We start from the raw sequence: 24,586 nt of genomic DNA, 5'->3' as shown, positions 1-24,586 counted from the left end.
GCCCGAGATGCATCTCCGAGAGAAAACTGTTGGAATTTGAAAGAGGGACGTCCATCTGTGAGGAGCACATGCAGCTTTTCTCCTCAAGGACTTCAAGCCAGCATATTAATGCCTCGGCACACACGATCACACAGTCACCCCTCATGTACGGTCAGCATGATGGATCGTGCCGACGTCTGGGTTTGCTCCAACAGGGAGAAAAATAATGCAGGCCTCATATTCACGGAGGTCAGCGTCATCAGTGTGTCAACAAAACAAATGAGTTTAACCTTGGAGCGTGGCAAAACCCCGCTTCACAACCAGAGCCTTTCAAGTTACAACACCTCGTAACAAGCATCAAACGGACTGATGAGATGCTTGTTTCATCTATTTCTCGTCTCCTCTCGTAGACAGTCCACAAGGTTAACCATACAACATACGTTTATTACCAAACACTAATATTTCATAGCCTTTAGCTCCCTGGAATCATGCACGACAGAATACACTTTCATTTCACAGAACAACTGACCTAAAGGTGGAAAATGCCCAGTGCAACTTTACAATCAAAATCCTCTCCATCAAATCACAAAACCACTTGTTACAGGACAATCATTAATTATTGGAAGAAAAAGGGGGAAGAAATTTGTTTTGATTAATTCAGAATGCTGAAATTGTCGTCAATTTCACCTCACAATATCAATCAACAACTCATCTATCGACGCTTCACCCTATTGCAGATATTTGCCGAACATTCATTATGCAGCGTTAGTCTGGGCCATGCATTCTGGACTTACAAATATGCCTTTGTATAGTTTTGGCCCATCATTGTTTTACACTGAGTGCAGAGTTTGTTTGAATCTAAAAGGGGTTAAAATACCACTTTCCTGCAGCTATCAACATCAAGACACACAAATGTGACCTTATCTTTACATTCTTCAACCCTCTGATAAAATTTGGCATAAACGCAACATGCTCAAGGCATGGATCAAGAGACAGCAGGGGGGAAATCTTCGGTTATACAAATATCAAAAATATTGATCATAACCACGTTGTTTATTTAGCTTCCATTGCTCTTGTGCCACCACTTCTGCAGGGTATTTTTGGGAGTAAAGAGTTGTCGGCTGCATGATGGCCCGCCATGCACTGTCCCTATTCACCAGGAGACGGTGCGGCATGGTGGGTTGTGTTCCTGTGTACCAGCTCAGCTGGACATCAGTCCTTCAGGTTGTCCTCTCCGACCCCCTGGGCTGACAGCTCAGTCAGGACGTTGTCCAGGTAGTTGGGGTCTGGGTAGCCATGACCAGTCAGGTTGGAGCCGAATTCTGTCTTGTGGTGAATCTCATTCCACACCACCGTGTCTGACTCGCCTGTGGTGCTGGACGTGCCGATGGTGAAGATGAGGCGTCGGTCCCAGGCCATGATCAGCAGCTTCAGGACCTGGAGAGACAGAGGAGGGTGAAGAAGTTATTATCACTCTGTAACAAGGAGAGCATAACAAACCACATGTAGGACGAATAGGTCTCAAACACTGACATATACAAAGAAGGACGACATGAAAGCTCCAAATAAATGAGCATAAAACATCTGTGTCATCCCCTTGTGGCTGGCTGCAGTATAGGTCATAAACCCCACCCCCTCCATGCTAGCAGAGGGAGCGTGGCCCAAATAAAAACACCACAGTACGTCAAATAATTTTTTTCCAAAACGCAAGATGGCAGCACTTTTATCTGGGATATTTTATGACCTTTTTGGGCAATGGGAGGAAGTGGAGATGCATACTACATTCTACTACTGAGGAATGCCATCTGTGCATATTTGGGTGCATGTGTGTGAAACTTTTAAATTAGCATAATTAATACCATAATAAGGCTCTGCTTCCTGCCCAGGTCAGGAAGTGTTCATTCACAAAAATGACACTGAAGGGTAAAAAGAAGCACTTTACAAGTTCAGAGATTGAAGTCCTGCTTTCAGAGATCCATAAAGGAAAATCTTCAATTTTAACAGCATCAGCAGTACAATTAAGGAACCTGCTAAAGCTGAGTAACGGGAAAAAAATACAAGTGCTGTCAGTGATTAAATATGAAAATGGCCACAGCAAGGCGATCGATGGCTGCATCAGGAGGAAGGGGTCGAGGAGAAGTCTCCATCATAGAGATGTATGACAAATAACATGCCTTAAAAGGTGATGTTGCACTGTCATGCATTGAAACTGAGGACATTTCCATGGACAGTGACTTACATAAGACACAGCCAATAAGCCTGACAGTAATGATCATGGCCAACTTAAAATAATGATGATTACGTTACGATGATTATGTTAGGCTATGTGAACACTTTTAGAATTATACTGCGAGTCAAACAGGATAATGTTGACATAATTATGAGCCGCAATTTGTACAGGATTTTCAAATTCAAAATTGCTATAATAAAATATACATCAGTGAAATTCAAATTCAAAATACTTGCTTACCTTCCTGCCTTTCTCATTGTCGGGGAGGTAACAGTGTCGAGGGAACCCTCTCGCACTGAACTTCTTCCCAGGGTTGGGGTGCTCATTGGTCTGGTAGTAAAAATGTCAAGAACAAAAACAAACATTACAACTCGTTCTCTTCCAATTACGACCTAATTGTGTATAAAATGTCAACAGCACCCACAGGACAAGCTTTAATGTTCATGTTGCTCACAATGGCCCTTTGCACAAATCACTGGAGAGCCATGCTACTGTAAATATCCAATTATCTCCTTAAATATCACATTTTAGAAAGTTGCTTTTGAGGGTCCAATGTGGAAAAAAAAACCCCATCAAGCTTGATAAAATCCTAATGTGTTCATAGTTGGGTTTGAAGGGGGGCAGAGGCACTGGTCCACACTTAAACCACCAACTGCTCCTGCACCAGATTACCTCCATCTTTATTAAATAACATGCAATATGTAAGAATTGTCCACCTCTTGAATTCACACTCCAAACAAACAGCGGGCAGCATATCATTCACCAGAGTAACTGGTAACTGCAGCTAAGTGTAGCTGCCGCTAGCTAGTTAACCGTGCTGCTAGTGATCTTATTAGCTGACTCCAGTCTATCTGGACTGGAGTTCAGAGGACCAGGGGGAGTGTTGGTGTAAACACCATTAACACAGGAGCTTGTGACCAGGAGGAAAAGGTTTTCAGGCCCAGGGCCAGAGCCAGGCCAGCAGAGCCTCTGAGACTGACGGAGACAAGTTTCACGACAGAGAACACAGTACAAAGGTGTTTTAAAGTGTCTCCGATCAGGACTCTGACTCCAAGGATGATGACGACACAGCAGGCAGGGACAGGAGAGTGAAATGGAAGTTTATTCTCTTTATTTATTAGACTAAAAATGCTGAGAGCTTGAGTAATTTAGCAAACTCACAACTTAAATACATCTCCCAGCTGAAACCACAGGCTGGAGGCCTGAGCTATACTATTGGACTATCGCCTCTTTACCTCAAGCAATTCCAGTTGATCATTTTTTGTATGTTTTAAACTACAGTTCTTACATTTATACATTTTTAATGAAAGAATCATATGTACTTACAGTTGCCTTGTTGTGGCAAATTGGTCACATAATTCCTTACTTCTAGTTAAGTTTAAATTGTATTACAAATGAGTAACTGATATTCCAAGCCTGTTTTTATGCCTCTAATAAGCATGCTAATTGGTCAGATTAAAATGTTCAATTTTTTGCATTGACTGTCTTCCTCCTTTTTCTTTCCTGAGAAGTACATGATACAGACCAACAACTCAATCTGAGTGCAAAGCAGCAGAAAACTACTGAATTTACACATGCAGAGTTAAAATTATTGTCTCTTCTTTATAGTACTAGAAAGAGAGGTAGGAGATCAACAGAAATGTTCCCTGGCGATGGTGCTGTTGTGCTGACCTGACTGGTCAGGTGCCCCCCCCCCCCCGTATTCTCTGTCCGCTGGGACACTAAAGCCTGCTCCTCTGGTGGGAAAAGGTCAGTTTATTGACTCTATTAGAGCTCTTCTCAGCAGTCAGGATGAAATACACAACCTTCTCATCTCACCCACTCAAATCCAGGCTCCAAAACATGCTCTCATCTCCACTGCAAATGTGATGTAGATTTAAAATGACCTTCACTGGATTAAGATATGTTCTATTTTAAATCGATTTATTGGCATGTATACTAAATGATGAATTAATTGCTTAAAAAACTTGCAAATTCAAAGATGATGAAGATAATCATAAGTCATAGTCCCTTTTTGGAGTCTGAGGAGTCTATCTCTGTCCGTGACCATAGTGTGATCCCTCAGAACGCTGTCTTCCTCAGTGACTTACACCTCACCTTCCTTCATGAACAACCGTCAAACTTAAGCGGATAAGCAGCAGTCGCAGAAAGGGCACAGATTTACAGAGGAGAGACAGTGGATCAGGGCACAAAGGCAGCATGGTGGATTTAGAGAGGTGACACGGCTCTGACCTGGATCCCGGCAGGAATGTCATACACGATGCGGATGGTCTTGGAGTCTGGGTATCCGGGTAGGCAGTGGGGGATGACGTGGTACTCCATCTTCCCAGGAGGCTGCGTGCCTGTTTTCTCCCCATAGATGGTTTTGCATGTTGGACACTGAAGACTCCCATCCTAGTGTTAAGAAAAATAAAAATAATGATATGACATCACTGACTATGTTTACATGCACACTAATTTCCCACTAAGATTCTGAATATGGCAATATTCTGGGAGGAGAAACACACCTACTATTAAACAGTATGAAAAACATAGATATCAACAGTTTTTTGAATATGCTTTGATATATTTGGATATGATATATAATGTAAGCGGCAGGGCATACATCATTACAGTCATTGGAGTATGCACTCCTGCATGTAAACAGGAATATTAGTGGAATATTAATTTTCATTATCCAGTTTAATAGTAATATTGTCTTTTTCAGAATAAGGGAAAAAGACAGAATATTTTGTGCATGTAAACATGACACAATAAGTTAATGCCAATTATTGTTTATGATGTTATTGGTGTAAAGCGCCAGTTCACCGAAATAACAAAGACATTTTTTTCCACTTTGCCTCTAGTTGTATCTTGTCATGCAGATCTGTCTCTGAGATTTCGTCCTTCACTCCAAAACAACACATATAAATGAAATGTAATTTGTGGTGCTTTAAGCAAACTTGTATTAAAGGTGGTCTTTAAATAGTAATTGAAAAACGGATTTGATATCATTTCACCAACTATTCTTGATCATGTTACACTGACTGATGGCCTCTTGGTATATCTGCTTGTATTTGCCTCTTCTGCATAAGCAAGCAGCACATTTGTATTTCATGTGAAAGTGAACTGAAGTGAACAGAATTTACAATGATTTTACACACAACAATATAAGATCCCCATCTGTGCACAAAAATACTGACGCCTGATCATGTGCCAGCACCATGTGATCCAGTCAAGCTGTAAGACATCGCGAGTTTATGATTTGAGCACAGAGTGACATCATAACAGCGATTGGCTCACAAGCTCTTACCCACCTTATTGCCATTGTTGTACATGGCCACCAGGCACAGCAGATGGTACATGTGCCCGCACTTGCCAAGTTTGCCCACCAGCTCTGGCTTGATGCCTTTGTGCTGCAGGATGCCTTCATAGCCTGATGACATGACCAGCCTCTCCATGCAGATGGTACAGTCCTGGAATAGCCAACCAAAATACTTCATCTGCCATTCAACATGACTGTGTTCATCAGACTTTCACACTTGGTTAGGACATCAAAACGGTGACGGAGTGCATATCCCAGTGAACACAAAACTTTTTTAGATAGAAAAACTTTTTTTAAAATAGAATATTTGATGTAATGATATGGACATACAATGGGAAACAATTCAAAGCAGTTTCAACACTGCCAAAATTTAAGAGACTGCAAATAAAATATAAAAACAGAATGCAGTCATTTACAAAAACTTTTCAAACTATATTCTACTAGAGTATAGTATAAACACAAGATATTTAACTTTATTCTTTTTTGTAAAAGTATACATATACTGAATTTGATGCCTGCAACATGTTTCCAGAAAAGTTGGGACAGGGGCAACAAAAGACTAAGGAAGTTGTGGAACGTTTAAAAAACACCTGTTTGGACAATTGGGAGAAACAGGTTACCTGAGATGGACTGACACACAGTGAAGAAGTGTGCTGTGGTCTGATGAGTCCACATATCAGATTGTTTTCAGATATCACTGACATTGTGTCCTCTCTGCTAAAAAGGAAAAGGACCATCCAGATTGTTACCAGTGCCAACTGCAAAAGCCAGCATCTGTGATAGTATGGGTGTGAGTGCCCACGGCATCATGGGTAACTGACACATCTGTGAAGGCCCCATTAATGCTGAAAGGTAGATACAGGTTTTGGAGCAACATATGCCGCCATCCAGATCACATATTTTTCAGAGACGTCTCTGCTTATTTCATCAAGACGATCAAAAGACATATTCGTCATGTGTTACAACAGTGTGGCTTCATAGTAAAAGAGCTCAGGTAGTAGATTGACCTGCAGTCTAGACCTGTCTCCTACAAAAAATGTGTGGTGCATTATTAGCATTAGCACAAAATACAACAACAGAGACCCTGAACTGTTGAGCATCTGAAGTCATATATCAAGCAAGAATAGGAAAGAATTTCACTTTCAAAACTTCAACAATTATTTTCCTCAGTTCCCAAACACTCATTGAGTGTTGTTAAAAGGTCCTGTATCACAGTGGTAAACATGCTCCTTTTGGAACGTATTTCAGGCATCAAATTCAGATTGAGTGTAGATTTACAAAAAACAATTAATTTTAACATTCATGTTGTATTTTTGTGCTGTATTCAAATTAATATAAGCCAAAAAGTTTTTGCAAATGATTGCTTTCTGTTTTTATTCACTGTTTTATAGAATGGCTCAACGTTTTTTTATGTGTGTGTCTATGTGTCTTTTTCTCACCTCATCTGGCATCACTTTAATCTTCTCGGTGTACCTTCGCACCACATCCTCTGGGTTTTTACCTTGTCACAGAATAAATCACAAGAGAAATAAGATTACCACTAAAGAAACGCCAAACTTGTCACTTACTTACACCCACATACCACAAGTAAGTACAAAAAAGGGGCAAGATTGACCACTGGATGGCACTTGCTTGTCAACTGAATACAAGAGAATAACAGCTTGATCTTGATGGATGACGAACTTTCATCAGTTTTAGTGGCCGGTCCGGCCTGGACATGACTGCAGCCTCACTTTTTTTCTCCTGATAAAAGAGTGTGAGCGAGCATATGAAGAGAGTATGCATGTCTGTGATGTTGAGGAGGAGGAGGTCACCTTCAAACTGGCACATAACAACCAGCTATCCCCACATTCTCTGATAATCCCCGTGTGCAACCAGGCTAGCATGGCTGAGAGCACACCCACAGCTTACACCCCTAATACGCTTACAGGCAACCTCTTTTCCCCCGGAGCCTTTGTTTGTTCATTTGAGGGACAGCCAGCGAACAGAGGGAGGGAGAGCAGCGGAAAGAGACCGGCTGAGCAAAAATAAAAAAAAATCTTAAGGTATAAAGGGTATGAAGGCAGAGGAGCCAGAAGAGAAAAAAACTGAAAAAATGAGGAGAGAGACAGGAGAGACTCAATCACGCATTTTCTGCTGTTGCTTTTGGATGGCTTTATTAGTCCATCAAAAGCCTCTCTGACCTTTTTCTGTACAGAAAGCAGAGCAGGATAAATCCAAATCTCTCTGCAACAGCATCTCCATTCCCTCCACAGCCCTCCAGTGTCTCTGAGTTCACTTTCTGTTTGCAGACAGCACACACAGGTTGCACATTTGGCCGCTGACTCGTTCCTCTATCTACAATGTCACTGGCAAGACCATTTAAAGGTCCAGGTACTCAATTTCCTAATAATTTCATGGACAAAACTATGTAATTAAGCACTAATTATATGGAAAAATAGACAGAAATTTCTATGTTTTAGTCATGCTAGCGGCATGGCTTCAGAGATGGTCATGTTAGCATGCTGACATTAGCACTTAGCTCAAACCTAGTCAGTAAGTAATGTGTGTAAGTAATATTATTCATTTGTGGGGCTGTCACGATTCTTCATGATTCGATATGATTTTCAATTTTAAGTTGAGATGTCATATCATTATTTCCTTTGTAATAACGATACCGGTATCCGATACTTTGCATATTGGCTAATACTGAGTACCGATCGGATACCATTGTATTAAAACAATATTTTTGTTTTATCTTTTTTTAACAGGTGTATATTACTAGCCCTGTATGGATGTGATGTGATTATAATCCTTGTTGTATAGCCTCTCTCTACATACAGAGGATGAATGCCATAGAACACGACTTCACCATCCTGGGAACAAAAATGTAGTGCAGGATGTTGCTGGGAAGTAGTAGGATCCTGTTTTCCTGTTGTCCTGCAAACGGACATAATTTAGCTACGTGTTTATAGAGCAGGAAGGTACGATCCGATCACAAGTGGTCATTTGTGACAATGTGAAAATGCATTGTAATGCCAAGATGTGTACGTACGTACTCAGAGTTGTCCACTTGTGATCGGATCACCAAAGATGCACGTTAATGCCAGGTTTTATCTGACTCTTAGTCTTGTTTGAGTTAAGATGTGTTGAGTTTATAAGAAGTTGTTTATTTTCAGAGGAATTTCCATGAAAGACCAGTTCAGTTTAAACCCCCCTAAATATTTAGTTATTATTTATCATTGGAATTTTTATTTTTCATGGACAGTATATTGAATTGTATGCACACCTGTAGACAGGCTCAGGCTCAGTGGGAATTACAAGCGTACCAACTGAACAGTCGTAATTTTCCCTATAATTAACACCAAATTACACACTATAATCTGTTGTAGGAACCTTCCTATAAATTCCTTCCTAGTAAATTATAGGAAACTGTGGGAGCTGTAAAATAAAGTGTTGCTGCCTCATCTCCGATCCAATAAGTTATGGAGAGCTCTGAAGGGTTGAAGAGGAAAATCACAGTGTGGGGATGGAAATCCAACAGCCTCACTGATCAATTAGGACAAAAACTCCCTTGGGAGGCCGGCGGTTTCCACGACTTCCATCGACCAGCACTTATTCAAGCCCAAAGCCGTCCAACTGAACACCAGATCCCCTCTGAAATCAGCTCAGTACAACAGTCCCTTGTTAATTAGTTTCCTTACAACAGCCTCTGTCAGTCTGCATGTAGTGTAACATCTATAAAATTGTTACTTACATTTTGTCGCTGCATTTGCTCATAAATCTGGCTAGCAATCACCATTACATTTTATAGGAGCTTTTTCAACAGGTACAGGAATGCTTTCCTAACTAATCAGCAGCTACCTTGGATGAGGTTGGATTTATTTTAACACCCTCATGGAATTTAAATGGGAGGCATTTAAAGAACAATTACGCTCCCTTGATCACAACAAAAAAAACTGCTTTAGTTTTGTTTGCACACTAAACAACAGACTTACAGACAGATGATACAAAAACATCCTGCAAAGCTTGGCAGGACAGAGAAAGTCTGCTGACTATCAGTGGTTGGTCTTTCCTCAGTGCATTTCAAATTGACATTAACACAATATAAAATCAGAGTGGTAGCTGTTATGGCCGTATGTTTTATGCTTTTCTGTGTGTATTTTGCATTAACTGGTTTTGATGGAGAGTGAGAGTTCTCTTCAGGATCTGAATTTCGACCTTGTTTTTTGTTTTGTTTGTCACCCTCTCCTTGATTTGCTCCACCTTACCTCTCCTCAGGTGCTTCTTCTTGGTTTTGCGACGCATGCCGTTGATCCCTGGCACAGGCTTCATGTCGCTCTTATTGATGGGCGGTGGGTGAAGTATGGGCTTGGGAGCCCGAGTCAGGCAAACCGGCAGACCTGCAGCGCACATCAGGATACCTGTCATACCTGATGCAAATGTACAGCACACACACACGAACAAACACACACAGAAGAGTAGAAAAAGCACTGATTGTGAATGTTTTTTCAAGATTAAGTTTAGACATCTAACTCTGACCACAAGCAGGTGTTTTTTTAGGAGTTTTCTTAGCAGGAACGATACAATGAACGTTGTCTAACCTGCTAGTGCTGGGTGCACTGGTCCAGATCCAGTCAAGTTCTTTACTGGGAGAGCAGGAACCCTAAAGAGAAAAGAAAAAAAATTACATTCAGGACTGATGTTTTTAAATTTCATGGTTGCAGAAAGTGATTTTCTCACACTAACCCACTGTATAAAAAATACCAGACATAGCCTCCATGTCTGAAAAGTGAAACCAATGCATTAACGCCTTAAACCTTCATTCTTTCTTATAGGAAGGTACGCTTTATGTATTTCTTATAGATAGGCAACACCACTGTCACACAAGTCAAATTGTATTGAAGTCTATGAGAAAATGAACCTTGTGGCATATTTCATTCAATCAGGGTCATACTGCAACCTCTAGTGGCAATTTAGAGACACCAGGGTCTACAGGAAACATAGATTATTTAGAAACATTTATGTCATCTGTGTAGCTGGTGGTGCTTCATGTTGTGTCAGTCCATCCTTGTTCATTTCGTAAAAACAAAATATGTATTTCTCACATTCTTTAAATGGCCCTGTGACCTCTATAATGGACAGTAAATTGTCCCGATTGCACAACACTGCCTGTTATGCCATAGTTGAGAAAACTGAGAACAGCAGCTCGTTCTGCTCTGCACACCATAAAAAACACTCAAGTTAAAATGTCACATGTGCTCCACCACAGAGACAGAGACTTCTGCAATGGGATGAGACAGCTTGACTCATGTACAAAGCACTGCAGCAGAGCCTGATTCAGGATGACATTTGGAGAGGCTGGAGTTCATGGAAAACACAGACGACAAAGACAGTTGACTTGCACACTCTTCAAGATCTGTGGAGCAGAGCGGACAAAAGCACTCGGGGCATTAATATGAGCATACAAGTCAGTAAATCACTGTTCTGTTCAGAGGGCTCGAGCCTCAATTCAACCAGCAGCATCCCACAGCAAGGGCCACAGAACAGCAGAGTTTCCTTTCCTCTGGTTAAATGTAGCCTAAGCCTCAGTGTGACAACTCAAGTAAGTTAGTTAATGGAAATAATGGGTTCATTAAAACGGCAGTTGCAATAAATGTTTTAAATCACATTACAAGCAACAACAATCATGGATCATTTAGCAGCTTAAAAGTCAGATATTTTTTCTCAGAAGTTGGTGGAGACCAAAACAGAGTTGAAAGAAAGTGACCAGATAGTATTTTTTTTTTTCCAGTTTCGGGTTGTTGGAACTGAAGTGAGCCAAAGTGAACTGCTGGGCTACTTGGACTGAGAGAGTCGCTAAAGGTACATTCATAATTGACCGTCAGGGAGAATGAGCAGAGGGGGAGGCGTTGTCATTCACGTGTGCTGTTTGTGGGGTTTATATAGTGTTGGGGGACCATGGCTCAAGCACGTCACCGAGCCATGTTTCAGGTGAAATCATGGAAACTATTTCCATGATTTCTGTGATACTTCCATAAGTCTACTGGTCTAACTCCAGAATTCAGTACTACATAGTTCTAAATCTTTTCACATTTTCGTGAACTATGTTCTAACGTTAACAGGGACTTAAATAATTTTGTAAATATTCTGAGTTCATTCTAACCAGCTTCATCCCATCACACATTTGCATTACTGTCCCATGCAGTCAGCAGATAAGTATGTGCATTCTTATATGTGTGCAGATGAAACAAAGAAAAAAGGAAAATGCAAATTTTAAAAAATACTCCACAGCGCCTCTAGTGGCCTAATTTATGACTATTCCATCCAGGATCCTCCCCAAAGCAGAAACTTTATGATCAAAAGTCTGGAGGACGCCTGTAGTCACATTTACTAAAACTGGAACGAGGGCCATCAGCTATCTCCTGATAAAAAAAATTAGATGAAAGTCACATGAAATGTGTCACTTGTTAGTCATCTCAGTTCATCAACCACACACACATACACACACACACACACACACACTACGGCAGTGTACATATATTTTTGACTCTCTGCTCTTTGACCATGAAGCGACTGAGGTGTTTGGTGCTGCAGCTCCCAGGCATTTCACAAATCCGCATCAAGAGACTGCTTTGATATTAGCGAGAGCCTCTGTTCCTGTGCCAGGGGAAGCCCTTCAATAAGCTGAGTGCAATAACAAAAAGGGACACCAGGCCTGGCTGAGACTGATGTGTCCTAGTGCATCTCTGGTAGGGACTCATATCCACTGTGTCTCGCACCAGTGGACCAGACGACTCCCGCTGTGTGCAGGACTGATGTGACTCCATATAAATGAAAGTACTACTGTGATGTGCAGCTGTGATAAACACCTTCTGTCAGAATGTCGAGTTCAGGGGTGTGAAACCATGACAGGTTTGACTTTGGCTGTAGGATTTAACTTCAAGCAAAGACGACAGCGAGAGACTTCACACCTCCAACCGCAGCAGAGGAATTAAAGGGTGAACTCGTCTGCTGCAGTCGGTGCTTGTAACAAAAACAAAATCAGTCGATACTTCACGGCACCCAGCTGCCCATCACTCAATGGAAGTACTGGTTTCAGAGGAGTCAGAGGATGGCAGGTTATTCTGTTCGACTGGAAAAATGAAGTCAGTGCTTGTTTTCACTGCTGAGGAGAATGAGGAGGGTGAAAGAAGTGACACCTTATAAAGCATGAATATCAAAAATAAAAAAGTGATTAAGGCTAAAGCAGAATGTACGGAAGCCCTGAGAGGCAAGTAAGAAGAATAGACTGATTAAAGAAACTGATTTCTATACTTTTTTGAGTAAGTGTTAATGTGCAATATAACAGATGACCAAATCATCATATTTCAGTTTTCGGTGTTTGTGCTGGTCGCAAGTGAGGGGTAGTGCGTTCCTCTGCTGTAGTGTGTTACTTAAGTCAGACATAAAGTGTTTTATTATGCCGTCTTCTTGTATCCTACTCTTCACAGTGGAGTTGGTCCAGACTATGAAAAGCTAACAGGAGCTATTTAGCAGCTACAAGTCACTGGGATTTTTTCCTTGTTTGCTGTGGCTCTGCAGCTCTGAAATAAATCGGGGAGACCTCCGTTTTTAGGCTACTGTAATTGTCATTAGCCTAACTTGTAGCCGCTAACTAAATAGATCACTTTGTCAGACACACAACTTATCCACAAGCACACCTTTCTTGAAGAAGAAGGCCCAGCCAGTAACACACAGGGTGTGCTAACCACAGGTAAAAGAAGTATCCAGGTACTTAAGCAAAAGTACTAATACTTTTTGAAAATGCTCCGCTGGCACTAAAATTGCTAAATCCCAGCCAAAGAAAAGGTAGGCTAACAGATGCTAGTTTGTTTATGTTCGTATGTTGATGTAACTTCCATTGTCAACATGTAGGTTGCTAGCTTGGATGTTATCGTTGTTGCAGACGGTCAGTGGCAGACCAGTCAGACAAGTCTTTTTTTAAGAACGTGGAGTAGAGGAAGACATCAGCCCCTTTTGGCCAAAATGAGTATTACAAGAACAACCACATAAATTATCCTGGCTCACAGATGAAAATAAAATTTAAGGAACTTAGAAAGATTAACCTGGAAAAAAAAGAAGTTTAGATTGGATTTAGAAAACGGATCACCAGATTTTTTTTCTCATGTGCCTCTCAGGGCTTCTGTAAGAAGCTGATCTCAATAAAAACTCAATAAAAACAAATTAGTTGCTGCCCGGTGGGAGGGTTCCTATTTCATTTAAACATGCACTTAGGCCTAAATCTAATCAAAACACACCGTGAACAAGACGCCTCCCTTTATGAGTACATGTATAATTTGTGTTGTTCACAGAGAGCGCTGTGATCAAACAAATAATTTTCATTAGCAGGAGGAACAGGACAGCACGCCATGAAGAGCCCTTCATTGTGTGCTCCCTGCACATTCTGCACAAACTACACACTCCTATGAGCATACAGTACAGAGGATCTGTCAAGGATCTATAACATAACATTAATTAGGAATGCCTTTCATCTATATTGCTTTCCAATTCTAGCAAAGATCTCACTATCAGCCGGAGAGCATGTTGCATAATAAATATGCAATGTTGATGAAACAGCTGCACAGTATGTGATTTCCACAACCGCCAAAATAACAGCCAGCAGCAGCCACTGACGATCATTATCTGCTAGACTGTAAGAAACACACTTATCTACACCACATTTATATGGTTTATTTTTACAAAACAGATCCACATCTTGCAAGCTATTTCCCATTGCACTGTAGCTCATTATTTCTGCAAAGCTTGTGATTACCTATCTATGCACACTGCAGAAATTGTTCTTGCACAAGGCTGCACCTTTAACCAGCCAGTCGACCTGTAGCCTCTGTGCAGCTGCCACCCTCCATCTCATTCTGCACGCTGCTAAGCTCTTTTCTCCTGACTTGTTTTTTTGAAATGTGCACCTCTGGAGGCACTGACCCTGTCTGTCCTGGCTGTGCCTGGAGCGCTGGGGTTTAAGACACATGCCACCTCCTCACACTGCTGACAATTCCCTAATGCTGGATGACTTCAAGGGTTTAACTCTGGTTTTAACTCCAAACTCTTGCTCATTCCTCATTCCTGTCCTTCTCGCATTTGTCTAAAGCTGCGTTTCCAATGCAGGAACTTTCCCCGCAGACTAGGAACCTTTGGGGGTTTCCACCACAGTACCAGGGTCTAAATTAAGTTTGGGGACATGATTTTACCCTCCTTCGGGGGTAATACTTTCCCAGAGTACAGGAACTTTGGCAGTGGGGCCTGCAGCACTGAACATTTCTGATTGGTCGAGTATCACAGCATTTCATTTCAGCCAACATTTGTAAAACTGCAGCTGTAAACCAGTTTGTTTTTTGTCTACTGTGCTTCAACACGTCAACACGGAGTTACAGAAGAAACCAGACGACAGATGAACTGACAATGAAATTCAGGCTTTATTGAGCATTTATGCTAAGGCCGCAATCCACGCTCACTATTGTTGCACTGTCATAAATAATGATGCCTGTCAGCAGGCCTGGTTCTTCAAGGGTGCAAAAGCACACACTGCACCTTCAAATTAATATTTTGCACCCTCAGTTGAATAATAAATGCCGAGCACAGGGTGATTGGCTACACATCCCTGGTGTCCATGAATACAACTGTTAGGGAGCATATTCAGGGCACACGGACTGCACATTTCTATGTGCACCTTCTATTTGAGTTCATGTTCATGGTTGTAACAGCACAATGTGCAAAAGGTGTATGTTGATCAGTGGGAGTGATGATTATTAAATGCTTTATCAGCCAGTCAGACTACTGGTGTCATAGCTCTGAAACAGCTGAGCCAATCACAGTTAAACATGACAACAACAGCTCAGAAATGCTTTACTTCAGGAAATGTATGGATGTTACAATAACATGAAAATTAAAAAATAAAGAATCTGATGATTGCATAGGACTGGCGCTCTTTTGACAATAATTCTTATGTATCCCATCTCAAAGTAGATTATGTATCTCACCTTGTAATAGTGATTAATGTTTCAGAACAGCATTGGGTTTCCAAATATGTTTCAAGGATAAAACATGTTTACTATGAGCCCAAAAAATTAGACTTCTCCTTTATCAAAAAGCAGAATATGAAGTTATAATTGACCGGTCTGATGTGTACAGGTCTGTATGGTTATACTGCAGCACCCTGGTGTTGTTTTCAGGTCATTTAATGTAGGTTAACACAGTGAATGGTTGTGCATAACAGCAGTCTGGTGTGTCACTTCTTATAGGCTACATGAGGATTTTTCAATATCTTTGGTGCTGTCCTGACTCATAAAGCTTCCAAAGAAATCGCTTTTTCACACATCAGCAGACTAATTTTCCTAATCTGTGTGGAAATGCAGACAGTAACAGGCTGAAGGAACCTTTTAGTTCCTTGTAAAGTAGTTCCTGGGACCAAAACTTCTGGGTACACCATCATCACCATTCTCTAGGAGCGCATCAAAATCCATTGGCATTACTAATCTCAAATTTTTGCGCTAAGAAAAAACAATGTGGAGAGTATCTAATGATCCAAGCAATTATACCTCATCATCAGTGTGAGCGAGAGCCGACCTCTCGCCTCCCCACCGCAACACTGCTGCTCCAGCACTCAAGTTTTGACAAGACACATTCAGCGAACCAGACTGAACCTCGTCACCTCCGCATTTCTTTCGCCCTGCCAACTCTAATTTATCTCTTCCTCCTGACCTGTGTTCACTTCTTCGCTCCCGTCCGTCCATCTTCTCTGCATGAAAAACTGACACCCAAACCTCTGATAGAAGACAGTTATAGCATGTCTTATAAAAATCACTGCTATGGTGGTACTTTTCACATCTAATGCTGTAATTTCTGACCTAAAACCAATGCAATTAAGTAATAAATCCAGCCCCTACATACCTAACCCATTAACACCACATTAATTATGGCCTCTGTCAGGTCAGGGCATGAGGGTCGCTGTCCCTCTTCTTCTATGTCTCCTGCTCAGTATGATCCGTCCTTTCCTGAGGGGAATCTCCTGCTCGCCTTGAGGATTTAATCAGACTGAGAGCGATGTGATTCCCCAAATAGAGACCACATTAGGCCTAGTTAAGAAAGTGCTGACGGAGGACTAATATCTCCTCATCTGTTTATTATGCACCATAAAGACAGTGAGAGGGGGGTTGGAGAGAGAATACTCCAGGAGTCCTTAATTGCATATTGATGTGAGTAGCGGGAGGCAGAGAGAAGCCCTACCCCCTGCTACAGTGAGGGGTACTGTACTTTACACCTGAGATAACCTGAGAATTAGCCATAATGACACCAAGAATTTCCAAATTGCATCAGTTTCGTCCAGATGAGCTCTCATGATTTATTCATTAATTTCAATATTAATTTTTGTCTTATGGTGAGCAGCGGAGCAGAGCAGAGCAGTGCAGCAGCCCACAGAGGGATAATGATCTCTGCACTCGACACACAAACCCTCCAGTCAAAACTCAGACGAGCAGTTTTAACACAAGCAGAGTGGAGCTTGTAAACACAGCCAACAGCAGCAACGTGCATAAACACACACACACTCAATCCTTTTGTCTGAGGGAGGCTGGACTTCTTCTCATCTTTCACCCTCTACATGCGTTTATGCTTTGCAGAGAAAGCAGCACTATAAGGTAATTTTCTCTGAAGACATGCAGCACTGATCTCACGTCAGTTAAAAACCAGAGTCTATGAAGAAAACTGCACAAGAGAGGAAGTGGTTTGACTGACATAAAAAAAAATCCCCAGAGTTCTTGTGAAATTCTTTCATTGTTGATTCCAACTAGAAATATAAGAAAAGACAGACAATTTTATATTATCTCTTCTCATCTCATAATCAGGATCATGACATGAAATCTCATATCGAGAGACTGTGGTTCACATTTCATTTCATTTCGTTTTACAAAATTAGGTTTAAGACTTTACTTTAGCGCTCTATCTCCCTCTATTCAACATTTAGAAGCAGTATAAACATTTAATAAATGTTTTAAACAAGCTATAATATAGTTAAAGGCAGATACAGATTCATTATGTATTTGTCAGCAATTATAACTCTTCCTGCAGGTACCCACAAGTGAACGATACTGTATAAACAGATGATGAACAACAATATAGTAAAATGCTGTTATAATAACAAGAAATATATAAGGATGACTATTGGGGCTGGGTATCATTACTCAATACTTTTAAGGTATCGATTGAAATAACCACGCAGTATCAAAACTTCTTCCGTCAAATGATACTTGCATTCAATAATTTCCTTGCCCAGATCTAGAAAACAGATGACTATTTATATGGTTTTGCTTGCAGCCAATCACCACAAGTGTTTCTCATAAAGAACAACCTTTGAATGCATGCATCAAATGAGGTACTCCATTGGTATCGTTATCACTTTAGGGGTACTGGTATTGGTATTGGTATTGGTATTGTAATTTTTTGAACAATACCCAGCCCTTGTGGCTGTGGCTTAGGAGGTAGATTGTGCATTAATCTGAGGACTGCAGTTTTATCCCTGGCTCCTCCTGTCTGTGTACCAAAGTGTCCCTGGGCAACATACTAAACCCCACATTGCCTCCGCTGGCTGCTCTATCAGTGTGTAAATGTGATGTGCATTTGTAAAAGTGCTTTGAGTAGTCAGAAAATCACAATATAAATGCAAGTGCATTTACCAGTACATCTTCACAGGAGAATTGTTGACAAAAATCTCTGTGCGTCTTCTTACAACAATGTGGTATAAAATATGCATTAATGGATCAGTGTGTAGGATTTAGTGTCATTTACCAGTGAGGTTGCAAACATCGGAATAGAATTAATAGTTAATTAAAAAACAGAAACATAGATTGGGTTCTTCAGTAGACATCAGAAAGTAAGGGAGAGTTGGGTAGAGGAAGCAATGCCCTTTGCCTGCAGTATTCTATAATGTAATGTAAATGTAATGGAAGCCAGATAATGTTTTAGATTGGATTTGCTGTCATTTAGGAGAAGCATGTTAATATTTGGAAAAGACAGCAAACATTTACAGCCGCAAGTTTGAGAGTTGATTTCACATTTTCACCACCTTCCAAAAACTCTCAAGGGGGAGCACTAACAAGGCTGCTGCATGATCAGCTGACATGCTAATTGGTCTATCATGATTGCAAACTGAATATTTTTAAGACATTTCAAACCATTTCATATACCAAACTATTCAACCAAATTAAACTGGATAGTAACTGGTAGATTGATTGATAATGAAAATAAACTTTGGTTGCACCCTTACTTTTATGTTTTACAGAAAGCTGAAGGGTAAGTAAGGCAAAAGGCCTTTTCCGCTTCTGGCACATGCAACAGTGTGAACAGTGTGTGAACTCAATAATTCAAAAAAATCTATAGTCACCTGCATCTGTCGTTACTATATATTTTCACAAACCACCACCACAAACAGGTCCTCAGTTTATAGCAGGTAACATGTAGAGGAAGGTGGTGATATAGCGGGCTGTGTCAACTCAGTAATAAGATAAACTGATGTGTTTACAAAAACCAGCAGATGGTGCCACTTCTAATATTTGTGCACGTAAGACAGATGCATGAAGCAACACGCCTCCCCTCATCATTTATAACCCACAACCAGAGATTTCTTGAGAGAATAAAAAGATCAATATCTGACTTTATCATCAGTGATACATGGCTCATAAAAACACGTGATGTGCTGTCTTAGCTAATGCAAAGATTAAATCAATCATATATTTTATTACATCATAAGTATTCACATATTAATATAGTAAAAACAGACCTGTGCATGGTTGATTTTGTATATAAAGCAGAAAAACACATTCATTTAAATAACCACAGCATGCCAGATACCTCCCTTATACCCAGTAGCAGTTATATTAGGGTGTGGGTGTGTGAAAAACAGATCTGATGTTTTACATTCTGTGTGGGTTCCTCTGTTATCTGTCTGTAGCACGCTTGTGGGAATTTACGAGGGAGTTCACATTTCACTTTGTGTGTCTGTGCAACTGTGTGTGTGATTTCTCGTGTCCTGCTGTGTGTATGCTAACCACACTCATCCTGTATGTTGAGCCACTCGCCTGGGAACCGACGCACTCTGCCTCACCCCCTGTCTCTTCCTCTGTACTGCTCTCGCTCTCTCTGTCTCCGCGGAAACCTTTTGTGCTGCTGAGAGGTGAAAAAGTCATATTTTCATCCTCACGCTCCGCGCGCACCTGAGCTTTCACTGAATTCTTAAAATACAGGGGAGACGTACCTGAGTAGGTCATCCTGTTACAGCCCGACTGATACTAGATTTCTGGGGCCAGTGAAGATATATTAGCGGAGGTGGGAGTGAGTCACACATATGAAAGTCACAACAAAGTACGGCAGGGTGATATGGGTTATAAATAAAATTTATATTTTTTTAGGCTGTGCCACGATATACGATATATCTCTTAATGTGCGCAAATTCTCAAATAGTGCAAACATATGATGATATTATAGAATATGATGCATTGCTCAAAAGTAACTCCCAATGATTAATCAAATGATCAATTATTAATCAATTATTAATGAGTTGCCAACTATTTTGATACTCAGTTCGGTTTGAGTAATTTTTTTTTTTTAAGAAAAAAATGTAAAAGGAAATTCTTTGATTCCAGTTTCTTAATTTTTCATTCATTTTTACATTTTCTGGTCTCTTAACTCCTGTCTGACAGTAAACTGAATATCTTTGGGTTGTGGACAAATTGAGACATTTGAGGACATCTTGAGTTTTGAGAAAAACTGATCATCATTTTTCACCATTTCTGACATTTTACAGACCAAACAACTAATCTATTAATTGAGATAGACTTGATCGACTATCAAATTAATCATTAGTTGCAGCCCTACGATATATAAGCATTTTAAATCATCTGAACCTTCTACAGCTACAGCAGTAAAATGAAAGGTACACATTAATGCAGCAGTAATATTAATCCAAAAACATCAGACATAATAATAAAACACCTACTGATCTGTGATAAGAACGAGATTTTTGTTAAATAATCATCAGTAATGTGGATATAATGACAAAGTGAGTAGAGGCAAATAATAGAACAGTGGTGAGTTCAGATAATTGCATAACTCTACTGTAATGCAGCCTTTAAAACCAGGAAAAGACAACACTTATGCAATATCCCGATATAACCATACAACATCTTAGACAATAGCTAGTCTCATATTGTGATATCAACATACGCAAGTCCCAAGTGAGAATTCAGTAAGTCAAGTCTGGTCAAATTAAATGACTTAAAGGACAGTTGTAATCAACAGTTTAAGGAGAATAATATATAATAATATATTAATATATATTAAATAAGCAGAATCCCTATTTAATATATAATCTATGGTTGAAGTGAATTGTCCCCTCCTCCCAAGACTAGGAGCTCAGGAAGGTGGCAGGCAGATGAGTCCTACACTTTAAGTTGATCAGCTGTTTATAACTCTGACAGTTTTCTATTGATGTAAAGTGAAGCCCGTTATCCTGCAAACAAAAGCCCGCTGCTCTGAAAATGCACACTCTGGAGTTCAGTGACTGCTTGTCTCACTGCCTGCCAGACTCCTGTAACATATAGTTCAATTTATCCATTATAAACATCTGCTCCTTCTAAAAGATTATTAATGATTTGTTATGACTCATAAACAGATACTTACTCATTCAGGGAAACTTTCAGTATTAATTTGAGCTCTAATAAATGTGAAACTGGCAATAGAAATTTCAGAAAACATGTTGGCTGTAGCACTGTTGTCAGAGGTGCTGAACATGTTTCCATAATCTCCGATGACATATCATAATACATTATTATATTACAGATTTCTTTACGTTTTCTTCTCTAAACTAACAAAAACTGTTGCGGTCTGCTTCATCTCATACAGCTTTCTGATATTTGACATTTTGTGGTAATCAATAACAAGCCTCCAAAATAAACAACAATTGAGAGTGGGACCGAAATTATAATATATCTCTTTAAAAAAAAGTGGAAACAGAAGCCTAGTCTAACATCGCTTAAACCTGATGTTAGCTTTCTAGCTAACATTTGACAAGTCAATAAGTTAGCTAAAAAGGCGCATTCATGGACCTTTCCTGCCTATGAACATAAAAAAATAAAATAAAATTAATTAATTAATTAATTAATTTCAAAACATTTACAATTATAGGTTTGTAATAAAGAAAAAAAATGTTTCATATCAGTAAATATGAGACAACATAAATGCAGATAATGATGTAAGTGCCTCCAGGTTTTCACAAAAAAAATATGATGCATGTTACAACGCTTCTAGGAACTTTTTGCAATGAAATTACAGGAGCAATTGATTTTTTTTTTTTCTGTACAACTGAAAATTAAAATCAACGACAACTTGCTTCAGAGAGAATAAACTAACACTCTGTTCTGAGGTTCTGTTCTGTTCTGTTCTAGGTACCCTTACCAAAAATGTTCAAGGTTATAAAAAATTCAAACAAAATATGCTTTATTTGTAATGAAGGAGTGCACCTGGACGTATTTCACAAAGAAGCAAAATCTTTTTGGAGCTCAAACTCAGTCAAATCAGCACAAAATTATAAAATATAAAAGTGCACAGAGCATTGATAAATGTGAATGACAATTAACAATAAACAGAGTAAATAATAGACTGGTTGAATTTGCCTTAATTGTGATCGTAACATCACAACTTCCTGCAGGGACTGCTCCATAGACTGATATAGATGTGATCAACCAGTATTGGGCGGATAATATCAGTTGGCTGATCCATCGGTCGGGCTCTACATCCTATGCTGGTTCTCTCCCTGTCATATACACCTCTGCACAGAGACACATAATTCCCCACCTGCTCACTGTCTGAAACAAGGTCACGGCCTGCTATGATGAACAAAAACCCATACGTTTCCTCTCAGAATTAGGCCACAGAAATTGAAAGCATATGTGTGTGTGCCGGGGTGAAGGACGATATTATTCAAACATGCAGTAAGTGTGTCTCCCCCCATGAGCGGTGAGAATAAAATGGAATCAAATTAGATCAGGAGAGGGTTTATTTTAGTAAAAGAAAGCAGGATAGGGGAACTGAAGTATCGGTTACAACACTAGACACACTTCTTTGTTCCTCCTCGGCTCCTTTCGCTGAATCGCTCAGAGGTCAGAGCGCTCTGCTGAAGCTCCCATTTTTCCTTGATCCATTATTCATTCTTCCCCAGTGGAGCTCTGCCTCCATGGCAAATAGGTTTCCACAGCTACACCAGAGCCCGCTTCACATGTCACAGCATGGTTACACACACACACACACACACACACAGATCCAGATATTCCACATACGACGTCAGACTTTCACATCCCATGACACAACGACCACAGCGTGGAGTGATAGTAACAAATTAGTTCAAAGCAGAAGCAACAGAATGATGAGAAGAGCCGCAGTATTTCACGCTTATCGGGGCCAACATAAGCTCATTATGGAGCAGCGACCATGGCTAACACACATACACACACACACACACACTGACGAGAAGGGTTCTTCTTCAGTGAAGGAGAATCAGCTGGACCCCAGGCTGTTTCTGCTGATCCATTGATCAGCACGTTAACCAGAGGAGTCATAAATGAGCAGAGAGACAGAAAATGAAACAGAAAATGAGCATAATACACCAGACACATGCAGGCTGAAGCTCTGCGAAGCAGACAAGCAGAAACGGAGATTGTCTCTTTGCTTTTTATATCCTCCCATTGCCTCAGCTGAACTGTAAATTCAACCGAATCCAAGCATTATACCCGCACTATAACCAGTAACAGGCTCCTGCAGACTCCAGAAAATACTAATTATCAGATAAGGGGAATGCATGGTAACCAGGGCAGGAATTTCATGGTGGCCACCGTGCCCCCTCCCTTTGCCCCTCAAAACTTTATCTGCAGTGGCCTTGATTCCCTGACCACACCGCTCCAGCTAATTGTATCGCTTTTTTCTCTGCCTCTTTTCTGTCAATATGCTGGGGATGTTAATGATTATTTATTAATCGATCAATCACTGTCAAAAATTTAAAATGGCAATAATGGTAGTGTTGTTCTGACAGAGCAAAGTGATGAATAAGGAAACTTATTTTTTAATTGACAAAAATGAGAGGAAAAATATAAGAAAATAAATAAAGAAGATCCTGTGAGTCATTATAAGAAAAAAAATCTCAACATAATGACTTATTATCTGAAAATAATGACACACTTTCTCAATATTATTCAATGACTATTTCCATAAAGTTTCTCATTGAGATATTTAATCGTTTTATATTGTGCACTGTTTAGTATGACATCATTGCATAGACTGACCTCTGACTGGCTTCCAGTACACCCTTACTTAGCGTGAACTAATCCATAAGTAAATTTCTTTGTTATTTCTGTGGATTTGAAATGATTGTTTTATTTGATGGCCTTGCTACCCTCAAAATATTGACAACTTTTTAAGTAAGTTTTGTTGTTGTTTTGTTTTTGTCGGTTTTAACTTCATTATAACCATCCAATGTTTAGAGTTTACAATTATTAACGTAACTGTTACAAATATCTGGTCCATCATAATGATTTGTTAAAGGTTTGCAAATAATTTAGAAATCATCAAGAAATCAAGAAATACTTAATATAGTATATAAAATGTTGTAATGTGTGCAAGATAAACTGTTTACTAATTTAGTCAGAATGTCATTGGGATCATCTCCTATCAGTTAAGATACAATATATAATGTATAAATACATTATTTTATATTACACAAACTAATGACAAAATAACATAAATTATAGTATTACTAATAATTAGCAATTATCATTTTGTTGTTTGTTAACATGCCTTTTCTTTATAAGGCAATTCTTGGTCTGCTCCAACTCTACCAACATGTTTTTATCAGCCAAAAAAGTGCCAGATTTTGCACATTTGGCCTGAAATATGTACCAGAATGACTTGAAACTCAAATAATCTTGTTAAATGACTTTTAATCCAAAATGAAAGAATTAGAGGCAACTTCCTTAAGTCGCCTCGAATGTTTTCAA

At 39.8% G+C, this 24,586-nt stretch overlaps 1 protein-coding gene across 1 annotated transcript in view; it reads right to left on the bottom strand.

Moving 5' to 3' along the window:
* Positions 1–404: 404 nt before the first annotated feature.
* Positions 405–24,586, bottom strand: part of dtx1 (deltex 1, E3 ubiquitin ligase) — a 68,021-nt gene continuing 43,839 nt past the window's right edge. Inside the window, exons 4-10 of the mRNA XM_084728900.1 lie at positions 10,097–10,158; positions 9,764–9,925; positions 6,953–7,014; positions 5,506–5,664; positions 4,442–4,603; positions 2,450–2,539; positions 405–1,416 (exon numbers count right to left, since the gene is read on the bottom strand). Coding sequence (XP_084585026.1) covers positions 1,192–1,416; positions 2,450–2,539; positions 4,442–4,603; positions 5,506–5,664; positions 6,953–7,014; positions 9,764–9,925; positions 10,097–10,158 — 922 coding nt within the window. The 3' untranslated portion in view covers positions 405–1,191. The remainder of the gene's footprint in view (positions 1,417–2,449; positions 2,540–4,441; positions 4,604–5,505; positions 5,665–6,952; positions 7,015–9,763; positions 9,926–10,096; positions 10,159–24,586) is intronic.

This window comes from Lutjanus erythropterus, chromosome 10 (genome assembly GCF_056507025.1).
Source record: "Lutjanus erythropterus isolate fLutEry1 chromosome 10, fLutEry1.hap2, whole genome shotgun sequence".
NCBI lineage: Eukaryota > Metazoa > Chordata > Actinopteri > Lutjaniformes > Lutjanidae > Lutjanus > Lutjanus erythropterus.
The sequence above is the reverse complement of the archived record's forward strand: the minus strand, read 5'-3'. Positions and strand labels throughout refer to the sequence as shown.